The sequence below is a fragment of the Colossoma macropomum genome, unplaced genomic scaffold (genome assembly GCF_904425465.1).
Source record: "Colossoma macropomum unplaced genomic scaffold, Colossoma_macropomum, whole genome shotgun sequence".
Lineage (NCBI taxonomy): Eukaryota > Metazoa > Chordata > Actinopteri > Characiformes > Serrasalmidae > Colossoma > Colossoma macropomum.
Genome location: NW_023494787.1, coordinates 40733147 through 40747935, shown reverse-complemented (window position 1 = coordinate 40747935; position 14789 = coordinate 40733147). Strand labels below are relative to the sequence as shown.

Here is a 14789-nt window from a genome sequence, read left to right as displayed (position 1 = left end):
ACTGCAGCACAGAATGTTCTCCACAGTCTGTTCCCAAGAGCACACTATTTATAGCGAAATTGCAAATAATAAACCCAATGTGGATGAACTCCTGATATATTTCACACTAAAAATTATCTTTTACACCATGAGTGTCATTTTAATGACATGAACTTTCTGAGATGAGAATTACGGAAGCAGTCATGTTGTATCCAGAGATGAATGCCCTGAATGTTACATGACCTCCTTTAAGAAGAGGTCAAATGAATTTCTTAGTCACAGCATATGTGTTTCCATTTTTATACTTTTATATTTTCAGCAAAGCTGTAATTGTGTTAAATGAGCAGGTCAATTCTGAACCAAAATGCCCTTAAAAAAAAAATTCACATTACTGACCCATCAGGAGCAAGAAGCAAACTTAAAAATCACAACAAGAGCATCAAAAGCAAAATAAAGTATGTATATCTTTTTTGTACAAACATAAGTTAAAATGATAAATATTACATTGTTTTTTGTTTTTGATTAAGCTATGTACATGTTTGATAGGACGACCTTTTACAGCCATATCTACAAACGAGGCCACTTGGTGTTCCTCACAGGTGGCCTCTGGGAAGGACTAGCGTTGATGTTCAGATCAGATAGCAGGCTGACCAACACCACGGCGAAGTCTGAAATGACTCCCTCTACATGGGGCAAGACTCACACCCATACTGTCCACTGATTACTCACAGTGTTCTTTGTATAAAGCACTTTCTAAGGGGTGCCTGTATGCATTATAGAAATAAAAGACTACCTCGCATTTAGCCTTGAGGGACTCCCTGCCACGACCTTGAAGGGCATTCTGATTCTCAAAAGGTTTGAGCGAAGTTTCTACAGGCAGCCTCTGTACAAAAGTTTAAAAAACTTTAGCTCTCAGATTGCACCATTACCACACAAGATAAGTATTTTCTAGCCAGCGTTAGCTATTTATGATTATTTTATCGTTGCCTCTATATGCTGACAGCAAATTGTTTCAGTAAAGTCTCTTGAAATTAAAGAAAATGCTAGCCAACATCAATGTTGGCTTACCATACTCTGCTAACACAGCTAGTTAGCTAGGTGTAGCATGTCTGTTACTTTAAGCTACCTAGTGCACAAATTAATAACTTCATATTGCAAGTGGGGTTCAAAAAGCGTTAGCTATTTAGCAAATGACCTTGTGTTAAGTATGTAGCATTATTATGTATTATGTATTACATAATATGTATTACAGTATTATGCAGAGTCAAAGCTACGCAAGATGGAGGGGAAGTTGGTGGCAACAAGAAATGGAATTGAGAGAAGAGGTAAACAGATTCATTTGCACTGGTCATTTAGGCCACCATGTCAATGATTCTCAAGGCCAAAACTTTTATTTTTTGTAGTTTTTAAAAATTTGTAGGGATGCATCAATGCCTTTTTTTCAGACTGAGTATGAGTACTTTGAGCACCCGTTGATACCATACTGAGTAACCTATTTCGAATTAAGCAGTCTTTTGATTGGTTGAGCTGTAGCTGAATGTCTTCAAAAGCCAGACCATATTGATCTTGGGCAACTCACTGTATGTTTGAATAGGCTATCGTATACAAAGCCTATGATTTATGTGCTCACGCTGTATGAAAATGCTCGGTCTGACAGACATGAAATGCAGCCTGTACAGACAGCTCTGGACAATTTCCATTAAAGCTGTTTCATTCAAGATAACACGCTGCACACCGAGTACTGAGCAAACATGCTGATAAACTGAGCTACAGCAGCTCAGCTAACCTCACCTTGCACGGAAATATACACATTAGGTCACTATGGTCTCTCTACAGTGTATTTTACAAAGACAGATTAAAAAAGTCGACATTAACGTTGATACCTCGTAGTTCTATTGAGTTAAACAGAGTAATGTCAGCATTTAGCCAGCCTATGTATCTCCACTCGTATTGGGGAAGTGGCTGATTGTTTTTGTGTGTTTAAAAACGGTCTAAAATCAGCAATTTTGCGTCCAAACTCCACATGGTCAGAAACATGTCACTCTGTGAACAGACCCTTGTTCGCTGCCAGCTTGAGTCATTTGTTCACTAGTGTGGCAGTGTACATTAGGCTTATGTCACATGGTATCAGGTGGTATCGGATGTTGGTATTGGTATGGTTTTTGAGGTCGAGTACGAATATATAACCAAAGTTTCAGGTCGATACCCGATACCAGCATCGGCATTGATGCATTCCTAGTAATTTTATATTGCATTTAAAATGAACAAACATGCTTTAGTACCAAAGATGGCACCAATCAGGTGTTTCTTTGGAAAAAGAAAATGTTCAAAACTTTAAAACATTAATGAGAACGCTGCCATGTTAGCTATAGCGGTGATTACAGATGGTGAATTCTGACTAAATCTGATTTGAGACAGGTCTTTGTCTGACCACACAGTCTCTGGATCTTGTACGGGAGGGTGAAAAGCAATGGTTTTACTAATAGTGGTGAATATGTGTGAAACGTGTAATAATTCGACGGGTCTGGTGGTGAGCTTTAGCTTGTGGCCCCTTTTGGACATAAAGCATAGTATATTGTGTATGAGTGGACTACAGAAAGTAGGGAGCCACTTCTGACTGAGCCTTAAGCCACTTTTTCACTTCATGTATGGCTCGACTCAACTCGACTCTACTCGTTTTGGGTACCAGCTACTTTGTTTTCCACAGCAGATTAGAACCCTCTCAATGTAGCGGGTTGTCATAGTGACGCCGCATGAAACTGCTGAGACGTGAAGGAGGTGAATTTTTGTTCTGAAGAGGCAGATATCAGCAAGATAATATACTGCTGAAAAAACAGCACAGTTTGGGAAATACTACATCAGAGTTCAGACGATGAGATGGTTTTGGTTTCTCAAAGGCGACTCAAGAGGCTACGCTAACCTTGTAGCTAGTGTTAGCATGTGTGGTAAGCAATTCTCTCTGACTAATTAGTAGTCTAGCATTTCTACTTCACCTTTTGGTATCAGCTCAGCTCGCTTGGAACCTCGACGGAGGTGGTACCAAAAATAATACCTGGTACCAGGTATGAGATTTGCCTAGTGGAAAACCAAAAATAGCAAGTATAGTAGAGTCGAGTTGGTACCGTGCTGTGGAAAAGTGGCTTTAGTGAGATCCAGGCCCTGCAACAGCACTTTCAGAGCAATGGCAAGCTGTTGAGACTCTAGCCCACCAAAGGAGGTTCAGAGAGCATTAATTTGGTGCTAGGAATGCACCCATACTATTTTATTTCACTGCTAACACAGACTCAAATTTTCTGATACTTACACCAATGCAATTTTTTGCTTTAATCGCTCTGTAGTCCTGCATATGGAAGCGTCGTGCTTTATAACAGTCACTCTTGTCCACCAAAGACTGCTCACATCTGTCTTATTGATACAGGTACTGGTATCTGTTCATCTTTAGTTGGTGTGCAGCAGTTACAGCCATCTGGTCCAACCGAGGCACCTGAGGCGTCCTGCATGTCCCAATCACTTGCTGTGTTATGTCCAGAACAGATGCTTTTACAGCACTGCCGTTTACCTCCCTTCACACACTCAGAAGGTCAATATATTTAGCTTTAGGCTATGTTTACACCAGAGGAAGGGGAAAACAACAATAGGCTTTGTATGTGTGCCTATAGTTCCAGTGGAGCTGGATTAGTTTTACCTGAGGTGTTTGTGTAACTTAAGTGATTACCAACAAAATCCATGACGTTCAGTCCAGACTATCTGTGAGAATTTGAAGAAATGACACAGATACTATGTCCTGTACCAATCAACCAGTCAAATCCCCCACAGCCTCCTCTGCTAAAACTATTCCAGCTCCAATAGTGCTTATGTTTTTAGGTTCTTCATTCATGTCCTAGTATACATTAACACGCTGTCCCAGGCGGTCTCACACATTTGACTCGACAAAGGGCCTCTTTGGTTTGATGGGAGAGGTTGGACCTTGGCGGTCGCCACGGCCCACCTGCCTATACTCGCTGTCCTGGTAGGCCTGGGCCACCGGCAGCGTCCGGGCCACTTTAACGTCTGGGTAGGTGGGCGCCTGGCTGACCCGTCCCATGTTGTCGGCCCTGTCCCGACCCACATAGTAGTCATCCTCGGCCAGGTGCCCATTGTGGGCGTTGTTGGTGCGGTTGTAATAGGCAATGTGGCCAAGGGACTGCTGCCCATAGCCTGTGTTGCCAGGTGATGTGGCCGGACTGCTGACCACTGTGTCTAGGGACGAGACAGCCCAAGCACGGGAGGATGAAGAGGAAGGGGCCAGCGATGAAGGCTGCTGCTGCATGTACTGTTGAGTTCGTGCCGTCTTGTCTATGATGCCCATGAAGGGCGTAGCCCGTGATCGCAAACTTTCACCTGGGTATGTGCCTCCCGCCACCATACTGGGTGGGGAAACGGGTGATGGGGCATCGCAGTAGCCACCCTCGTAGGCCAGCTTCAGTGGAATCTCCATTTGCTGCGCTGATGCTGAAGGCCTGAAGCCTGGTCCTAGATTAGCTGCAGAACCAACGGCCAGGCCCAGGCTGCTGCTGGAGGGTGAGAAGCGCAGGCCCACACTTTGTGAGTGGATCAATGGGCGAGGAGTGGGCAGGTGCGGTCTGGGTTCAGCATTGGTGGCGCTAACCGGGCGTCTCAGGGCATGAGGGTTTTCCGGTGACCCCAGCTGCGCCTGCCTCTCAATTTCATGGGGCGAGATGGGGTAATAGGCAGCAGATTGGCTGCGACTGATCTGGGGCGTCTGGCCATAGCGCAGCCCTGGAGCACTGGGTCGGTACGCAGATGATGGCCTTTGAGGAAGCTCTTCTTCCATTGTGTTGGGATCCATGCTGAGTGCCCGCGGATATAGCGCCCCCTGCAACGAAGCAGGATAGCCACCAACTTCCCCAAGCTCGTCCATGTCTCCAGGGCAACGTGCGCTCATAGAATGGGCCATCTGGCTGTAAGCACCACTGCCCAGCACAGCGCTAGAGTGGACAGAAGCGCTTGGCTGGTTGGTGCGGACAATCTGGGCCTTGGCTGGCTGCAGCCACTGGCCCTGCTGCTGCTGCTGAGGAGGAAGCTGAGCAGCCTGAAAAGAGCGCTGGCTGCTCATTTTGGAGAGAGGGGACTTGGGACGACCCGAAAGCTGCTGATCTTGCTGGTAGCGGCCCGACGAGGCAGCGGAGGCTGACTGAGGCCGGTACAGGCCCATGTTCTCAGAGGTGGAGGTAGGGCTGGAGCGGTACTGTGGCCCGGCCCGGCGTAAAGGAGAAGGAGGAGGGCTGAAGTGGTAGGAGGAAGAGGAGGAGGAGGAAGAGGGTTGATGTGCCGGGGATGTATGAGGTGGGCTTGGACGATAATGAGAGCTTTGGTGGGTGGGAGACAGGGAAGGAGAGGTGGATTGATAGCCCTGGCGGGTTGGGGAGGACATAGAGGGTGGAGTGGGGCGGAGGTCAAAGGCCTGGCCCATTGAGGGGCCTCCAGAGAGGTAGGGGGAGTCCCGGTGGCTGGGGGATGGAGGCATGATGTTCTGAATCACAGGCAAGCCTGATGGACTAGAACGAGGCTCAGCAGTGACGCCTAGTGGAAGACCATCCATATCCCGCTCCAGGTAATCCTCGTCCTCTTCAAACAGGTCCTGCACGGGCTCCATGTCTGAGAGGCGGGGCTCCAGCGGGGGAGGTGGGGCCACTGGCGGGTCTCTGTCATGGGGAGGAGGAGAAGGGGGCGGATCCAGCTCCTGTTGCTGAACAACCTGGCGACACTCTTCCTCAACGCGTTGCAGCAGGCGCTGGATCTCTCGGTTGTTGGGGCAGAGGCGCATGGCTTCACTCAGGTCCTCCAGGGCTGCGTGGAATTGCCTACGCAGAGAGACAGAGAGAGAAAGAAAGAGAGAGAGAGTGAGAGACAGAAAGAGAAATAAGTGAGAATGTGTTATATGTGTCTTGGGGATCAATAAAAACAAACAAGGCATTTATTTGAGGGACTCTTGTTTAAAAATGATTAAGTGCTGAGTGCATTTTCAAACCCACAGGCAAAACACTAAATCTTCTCAACAGAACAGCATCCAAACAAAATGAACAGGAGGGAGTACTTTGTGTGTGCCACTAATCAAAATAATGTGGAACTGTAGCAAGAAAAGAAACTCTGATAAAGAAAAAAAAAAACAGATGTGGTGAATGAAAAGTCTGTTAGGAAAAAGAAAAGAAGTTGATGTATGAAAATGAGCCTAAGATTCCTTATCCTTACAGTAAGCTCTGTTGAGACTAAGGGGCAAGTCTTTGTATGGTTTCATCCCGTTATCAAGACCAGAAACAAAAGTGGTAGTTTCAGGCCCTGCTGCCCTGCCTGTTGGTTGCTATGGTTACCTGCTGCTGCGCTTGGCGCGGGCTCGTGCGTAATAGGCCTCATAGGATTTGGGTTTCAACTCTAGAGCCCTGGAGGCAAACTCCTCCGCCATGCCAAAGTCCTGCAAGCAACAACAGGGCCAACAGTCATACACAGAGCCATACATGGAGGAATATGGAGCCAGTCACACACCCACCCACACACACACACACACACACACAAATCTCTGATTCAGTTTGATTAAGATTCTTTAATAACCAATCGCTGCACCACAAAATCTCAAATTTCACCACAAATATTCTTTTAAGTGAATACATAAATGTGTTAGGAGAACTATTTACACAGTACTGGAATATACAGTACTGTGCAAAAATCACAGACCACCCTTCATTTATTTAACCTCTGGTCAAAAAAGCTGTTAAGTACAAATAACTATTTGACAGAACCATATTTGACAAACCATATTTGACAGAAAATTGCTCTGAAGCCTCAACAAGTGAATGTTGTTTTGTCAGCATTTAGTGTGTCCACATTTTGCCTTTATTACAGCTTCCTTTTTTCCCTCTTTCCAGGAGACATGCTTCAGATTTTCAAAGAAATCTGCAGGGATATTTTTCCACAGATCCAAAGTTCAATCTTAGAAGTTGGTTGCACTCTTTGATTCCCATGATCCAAGTAGTCCCAAAACACATCACGTGATGCTGAGGTCTCGACTTTGGGATGGATCAGTCCATTTCTCTGAAAACACCAGCAGCTTCTGTGTTTGTCTTCTTTTTTGTCTGTTTCTTTTTCTCAGCGAGGGCTTCTTGACAGCTACACATCCTTTCAGATTCATAGTGTTGTCTTCTCACAGTGGAAGGATGGACAGAAACACCTGTGGATTTTTTCAGATCTGAAGTAAGAGTGGCGATTGATTTTCTCCTCTCTCTCTCTCAAAGATGAAAGCTTTAAGTGCTGTTTTTCTGATGGGGACAGTTTTGGTCGTCTGCCAGGTCTTGATTGTTGGGAGTTTCATTTTCTCTAATCATTTATTTAAATCCTGTTTTACTTTTTACTTTCCAGTTCCTTATGCGTGTGGATCTTCTCATATGTCCTCAGATATAACTTGTACTTAATGGCTTTTTTGACTGGAAATTACATCAATGAAGGGTTGTCTCTGACTATTGACAGTAGTGCAGATGATTAAAATGATACACTAAGCAAATGTTTATTGCCAAAAATTACTGCATATTTTATTGAATATTATTATAATATATAATTATAATCAACCCTATCAATCCAAAATCAGTGCAGTTGAATCGCCACCTTTGTTTTAATTTTTTAACCCCTACACACACATACACACAGTCAAAGACACATACATACACACACACACATACAATCCATCTCAATCTGGCTGTGATATCTGTGCATGAATACAACAATACCACATTAAACAGACATTTTAAACACACAAATGTGTACATACGACAAATCAACATTGAAATGTGGAAATGTTACACACTCATACACACTCATAAGTGACAGAATACACACACACACCTATAATGCTCTACGGGGACAGCTGGACAACGTAAATATTCTTTAAGACTACAAGCTAAATAATCTAGGCTAGACTCTGTTCTTTACTTAGACCTGAAAAACTCATGATCTGACAAAGCAAACCAAAACAAGGTGACAAGGATGGATGATGATGTTTGTCGACATTTGCATCAGTTTCTCTGGACAGCCTGAAATTAGTTTGATGATTTCAATGAGACTTAAAATAAACTCATAGTTCCACTAACACCCACTTCAGAAGGGGCAAGAATGCCTTTATTAGTATCACAACTACCACTAACTTGAAATAAACAGTGATTTGCATAAAAGTAAAATAAAAACCATAAAAAATGGATAATATTGGTTCTAAGATCTGATTGGCTGAGCCATGCTCATTGTAAAATACTCAAAATACACAAACATATTACAATCACTGAATTCTGTATTGATGCGCCAAGTTATCGAAGACCTCTGTGATGTTCACAGAATAATAATAATGTCAGTTTTGTTGACTGGCAACCACAGCCTACAGATGACAGCAAACTTCACTGCATGATGAGGAACTGGCCTATTCATGCTCCACTCACGTGTTCTTTCTCAGCAACTCCTGCAAGGCTAAACACTGGCAAGAATCTCATTCAACCTAATGAGAAACTGTAGAAATCTTTTTTTTTAGAGCTGCTACATAAAACTGAGTTTCCAGTTTAAATGCTCTGCTATAGAGCTTGACTGTGATGCTGTTGCTAACTGAAACTAGGCAGGTTGGAAACAACACTGACAAAACAGCCACAATGCTAAGTTTAGCTTAATTACTCAAAAAATGACTACACCTAATTTATTCTAACAGTCTGCTCTTTCACATTTATAAAATAAATATCATTGAAAATTAAATTAATAACACTCTCTAAATCTGTAAATTTTTGCCAACGTTCTGTAAAGCTTGTCCAACCTTGCGACCGTTGCTGCAGAAGAGCATATTTGGAGGTGAGGCATGGATAATTGTTTACCCCTATTATTATTATGTAATAAAACATGCTGTGTATTTTTTACTTTGTAGCTGCTTCACATTATGCCTTTAAACACTGCTTAACCACAGTGAAACCACTATAATGCATGACCTCTCATGGCTTATTGCTTTATTTCAAAATTTCCTGCCTGTACATAGAACAAAACTAACAACTCTCCAACGTTCATCTAATTTTAGCATACAAACCACTAGTGTTTAGTATTAAGTGGAATAGATAGCAGATTTCAGTTGCAAGAAAAAAGGAGCAAATGCACAGATTTAGCCTCGTCATGGACTAATTTGGATTTTCAACAGAATCCTGAACAACTGTGTATTTTCTATCTATGACTGGATTAAACCTCAAACCTCTTGTTGCTGTAAGGTAACTTCAATACATATAAACAGTGACAGAGACCCCAGAGTTTTGCAGGTGACTCAATGAGAGCAGAGAGACAGCTGAAGAGGAGAGAGAGAGGCAGAGTAAAGCGGGTTGTTACTAACGTTCATTTTCCTGCGGCAGCGGGACAGGTTGAGCAGCAGGGAGACCTTGAGCTCTCTGAAGGTTTTAAGGTCCTCCGTGAAGCCCTCTCGGGGGAATTTCTTCAGGGCATACTGATAGCGCTGAGCGGCCTCTTTCACCTTCCCTTTCTGTCAGCAATCAGGCAACATGTGAAACGATTAGAACAGCAAAGTACACTCTTTAATTTCAGTTCTAAATAATGGTGAGTTTTCCCTGCATTAAAGTAACTGACTACTTTTGACTGTGCCCAGATCTTTGGCCATTAAAAGACATAGTTTGGTAAAATTAATGTTCACCCTCAGAAAAAAGGTTTGAAACTGTCACTGGGGGGTACCCTCAAAGGTACATCTCAGTACTTCTAGTTGGGTAACATAACTGTACCATAATCCATTGAAATTGAATTATCTAAGTTGTATTGACTCCACACACCCCATCTGACTTTAGGCTTTTTATTTTATTGTTAGGTTATGAAACATTAGGTTATGAAAAAATGTACAAATATGTACTTTTCACCTGGGAAAAACTTATTTAAGGTACACAACTGGACCCTAAAACCACTGTTGTACCTTTGAGGGTACATTTACATTGTTTGTACCTCGATGACTGAAAAATGTACCTGCACAGTACCTTTATTTCTAATAGTGTACTTTTGTCCATAACATACAAAAACTACATAAGCAAGTCTATTTGACCTAGGCATACACTTTGCACAATGCTTATATGCTTCTATTATTGGTATTAGCCTTGTAGCTTCAGTGAAAAAAGCGATATATTGTCCAGCACCGGTATAAATACACTAAATCATAATGCCTGGAGAGGAACTGACCTTGTAGAATCCGTCTCCTTCCTCGATCAGTTTGCTCAGGAGGACGATCATGATGTCCGGCTTGGAGGTGGCCATTGCCCACGTCGCTGGACCTGTGCCCAACAGGACGTGTGGTGAGTTACACAACAAACAAAAGTGGCCTATCCAACACCGTGGGAACAACGGATACCACACAATCCCCTCAGAAAGAAGTCAACCCTTTATTTCTGAATGCTGAGAGACACAGAAAGTGATCTCATACCTTTTTCATTTTTTTTTAAGACACTGAAGAATAAAAATAATGGCTCTCAGTTCTGGTCCTGGGACTCCCTGCCCTGCACAGTTAAGGGTTTTCTCTTCATGTCACCCTATTCAACTCATGCAGTACTTTAAGAAGCAGGCAATAGTACGCGATATAGCAAAAATTTAACATCACAATATTTTATACAATATTTTATACATTTTTCTACATCAATACATTTACTCAATATATGCTTTGTCAGGGTTTCTCAACCTTTGGGCCACGGACCACCGGTAGGCCGTGAAGCACCCTCTAGTAGTCCTGTCTAGTGGGCCTGTACCAGGGGGAGGCAATAGTTTGTAGTGGGCCAAGTAAGATCACTTTAAGTCATAAAAACTTAAGTGGTAAAAGATTAACTTGGGCCTAATAATTAGAAATCGAAGAATCAAACATTTCCAAATTATAACCAATGTCAATATTAACAGAGATGTAGAAACATCGCAGTTGCAGGCTGATTAAACATCTGTCCTGTCAGCATAATCTGCCTGTTTTAATGTCCGACTCTTTACAGACTCTCATTCCGTTCCTGCAGCTCGAGTAGCAGCTGATAAAAACGACAGATGATCCATTAAATAGTAACGAAGAGATGTATTTGATTTCTGGCCGAGCTTCAGCGACCTGAGTAGTAAAACTCAGTGATGAACCAATGACAACGAAGCAGATATCAAGTATGGTTTATTATTGTTGATTGTGGTGAAGCTAATCCAAAAGTATAATGAGTGGAGTGTGATTTCTTTCTACATCTGTCTTTTTTTCTTTTCCGCCCCGTTTTTGACATTGCTGCAAAAGTTTATATATATATATTTTTTTTTACATAGCTGCAAATTTTGGTTTCTGTGATTGAACTGAAATGAATGATCTGATCTTTTTCAGGCCATAATTCACAGGTCTTCAGTGTGAGCAATTAAGACAAAAAAGCTATTTTAAAAAAAAACTTGATTTTAGTTTTTCTGTGGGCCGCTATGCTTAGAATTATAAACAGGTGGGCTTGGGGTGGAAAAGGTTGAGAACCCCTGTGATATGTATCATCACATTTAATTTTGATTTGAAAGTTGGATAACTATTTAAGTTTTTTTTCTATTTTAGTTTTCCCAGTTGTTGTTGTTGCCCTCAGGCTCTCTACAATTCATCTAAATTTTCTGTAATTTATTAATTATAATAATGATTACATGCTGCCCACTGCTAACAGCAGCTAACTTTAGTTAGGCATGTTGAGGGAAAAAGATGTTGTACATAGACACTCCAGCACCAGGAAAAGAAAACCACTCTATTATTAGGAGAAGGCTGGACAGAGCTTAAAAGAGGGAAGTTTTTGTGCCATGCATTTCATTCATAAATCCTAAACTTGACACCGGCAAAGAAGGACCTCTATAACACAATAACGTCTGTAGGTCACTGACAAAAGAAACACACTCAGGCTACAAACACCTCTGATAATACTGATATCACAGTGCCTTGGTAAGAGTTCCAGGGGTAAAAGGGCCAGAGAGAACAGAGAAGTAACCTGGAATTTAGAAGGAGTTCAGGATTTTATACGGGGAACACTAAAGCGCTGTGTTAGGACAGTAGTTGGGTTAAAAGCAGGCAGGCACTGCAGAAAGCACTGTAGGCCATGCAACAATGGGCTGTATGAGTTTATGGATGGATATATTTCATATCCAGAAACATTTGGTGTCTGATGTTTGCTTCTTGGTTTCCATTGGAGCTACGAACCAACAGCTTATGCAGTTTCTAGCACTGTATGTCATATTGTTTTCTATAAAAATAGACAAAACGTGGCTCCCAAGTGGCTATAAGTGTTGGTATTGTCAAGACATTGCAAGTTCAATCCTCAGCGATGGAGTCTCTCTGGGTGGGTAGGAATGTTAGCCAACACAGGCATCTGTTAGCTGAATTAGCAGTTAGTGTGGTGTCCTCCAAGCATGTTGAGCTGTCTAATGGCAAGGCTAGCACATGCTCCCTTCTGTCTCAGAGGCATGCAGTTTGCATGATGTGCTCTGATGTGGTAATAGCTTCCATTGCTTGTTAGCTACTTAAGCATCGTAGCTCTAGTGCAAAACTAAAGGAGCAAACTTAAGACACCAACTGTGTCTTGGCTGATCGGCAACATTTGGGGTAACAGGAAAAACTGTCAATTTGATTCAAACCCAGCAGCCTCATTCATATCCAGCAGTTAGTTTTGCAGACATGCACTCATGCACTGATGAGGACTGATGGAGGAGGGGAGCAGGCACTTCAGCACAGTGCGCTCTTGTGTCATTTGGGATATATAAACCAGATCTTATGCCATGACCTTAAAATAGGCAGTGAGTGATGAGAATGATGTTTCTGTCCAAGAGCTTTTACAAAGGCACCACACACAAGGAGAGCACAGGGAGTGGACAGATAGGAAATGGAGGGGTAGAGTTAAAGCTGGCTGAATGGGGCATACACACAAACACACACAGGTGAGGGGGTTACCTCGGGCCCTGCTGGGGAGGGTCTGACATCCTGCTTACGGAGAAGGGAGGGGGGAGTGGTGGATCAGGCAGAGAGAAAGAGAGAGATACAGGGGAGGGGAGTGAATGAAGAGCCATTGGGTTGGAGCTCCGTATCAACCCAGAGAGAGAGAGAGAGAGAGAAAAACAAAAAGAAGAAAAACAAAAATGAGAGACAGAGAATGAGAGCCAGAGAGAAGAGAGTGAGAAATTAGAAGAATGGAAAAATGAGAAAAAAAGAGAGAGCGAGAGAGAGAGAGAGAGAAAGCAGAAGAAAAGCAGAGAGAAGAGGGGGGAAAGGAGAAGAAAAGGAAAGACAGTGAGGGAGACGAAAAGCAGGGAGAGAGTGAGAGGGTGTTGAAGTGAGAGATGTGAAGAAGTGTGAGATGAGAGAGGAAGAGCAGTGAGCAGCAGAGGCACAGAACCAGGCAGCAAGGTTAGCATTAGCGTTAGCATTAGCAGCAGCTCTCACACACCAGTCTCTCTCAGTGCAGGCGGGAGGGCGGGGCAGCGGTCAGTTACACACTGCTGGACACACAGAAATGGGATTCTAACTCTACTGTTAGTAATTTCACATCAGTCCATTCAGTTCAACTTAAGTTCTACTGAAAATTGGCCTTCACTATAACACTTCTAAAAAGATCTTTCAAATAATTCATTAAATGAACTGAATGTGAACTGACCCCAACTTTGGCATTGGAGGCCTACAAGGGTAGGTCAGAGTTTGTAAGACTGGTGGGCTTGTGGGTAGTATTTTTGTTGGAGGTTAGTATTAAAGCATGCAGAAGAGTTTCAGATTTGCCCTCTTCATTCACAGCCAAGGATCTGCTTTGAGTGGTTTTACTGAAAAGCACAGAGCTATTTGTATTGAAGAGAAGGAATCTGTACAAAACCTTTGGGTTCTAAGGTACAACGCTGCTGACCTCAGACATGAGGCTTGGCTCAACTCTACATTCAAACGCTACACATTCATATGCTACAATATCATACATCAATACTGTTTTTATACACATACAGTATTGTGAAAAAGTCTTAGGCACTATGTGTTCATTTGTTTGGAAAACACTATATATTATTGGAATAGCTGTGAATTAACATAAATGGTTTTGAGAAAAAGTAGTTATTGTGTACTGTGAGCTAGTTTGAAGAACACAAATAATACTGGGCTGCCACAAAGAGAGGTTTAGAAATGGTTGATCAAGTACACTAACATCATAAAATCATTATGCATTGTATTCATTTCATATATATTTATTTTAATAGTAGTGTTTTTCTGAACAAATAAACATATACTGTCCAGATAAACAGCTTTTTAAATACAAGTTTCTCAGGGGGCTAAAAAGTTTGCACTATATATTGTATATACTGAAAAGTACAGAGCCTTTGACTACTGAAGTATACTATCTATACACTATATGGTTCTTATGGAGGACATGTATATAACACACAGGTCATACAGAGACTCTCTGTGAATGCTAGTCTGATTTCATCTTTCCGTTTTCTCTCCCTTTCACTCCATGTCAGTCTTTCCTGTCTCTCTCACCTATCTTGGCCCCCTTCTTCAGCAGTGCCACTACTACCGATGTGTTTCTGCAGCCCACCGCACGGTCCAGAGGCCGCATGCCGCTGTAGTCCACATGCTCAATCATCGCACCATGATCCACCAAAAACTGCACCTGAGCACAAACACACAGCATGGAAAACAAAGGATCAATATCTCCTCATTGCATTTATGCAGATATAAAGATTTAAAAATTAAATTACAGAAAAATTATTAAAAAACAACAACCAACCAAACAGAATAATGTTTC

The 14789-nt window shown here is 42.5% G+C and overlaps 1 protein-coding gene across 4 annotated transcripts in view; it reads right to left on the bottom strand.

The window, feature by feature from the left end:
* Positions 1-2988: 2988 nt before the first annotated feature.
* tanc2a (tetratricopeptide repeat, ankyrin repeat and coiled-coil containing 2a) overlaps positions 2989-14789 on the bottom strand; it is a 222248-nt gene continuing 210447 nt past the window's right edge. For all 4 annotated transcript variants that reach the window (XM_036567368.1, XM_036567370.1, XM_036567369.1 and 1 more), the window contains 5 exons: positions 14522-14654; positions 10222-10313; positions 9377-9523; positions 6351-6451; positions 2989-5843 (listed from right to left, as the gene is read on the bottom strand). In XM_036567368.1, the coding sequence (XP_036423261.1) occupies positions 3893-5843; positions 6351-6451; positions 9377-9523; positions 10222-10313; positions 14522-14654 (2424 nt within the window). In that variant the 3' untranslated portion in view covers positions 2989-3892. The remainder of the gene's footprint in view (positions 5844-6350; positions 6452-9376; positions 9524-10221; positions 10314-14521; positions 14655-14789) is intronic.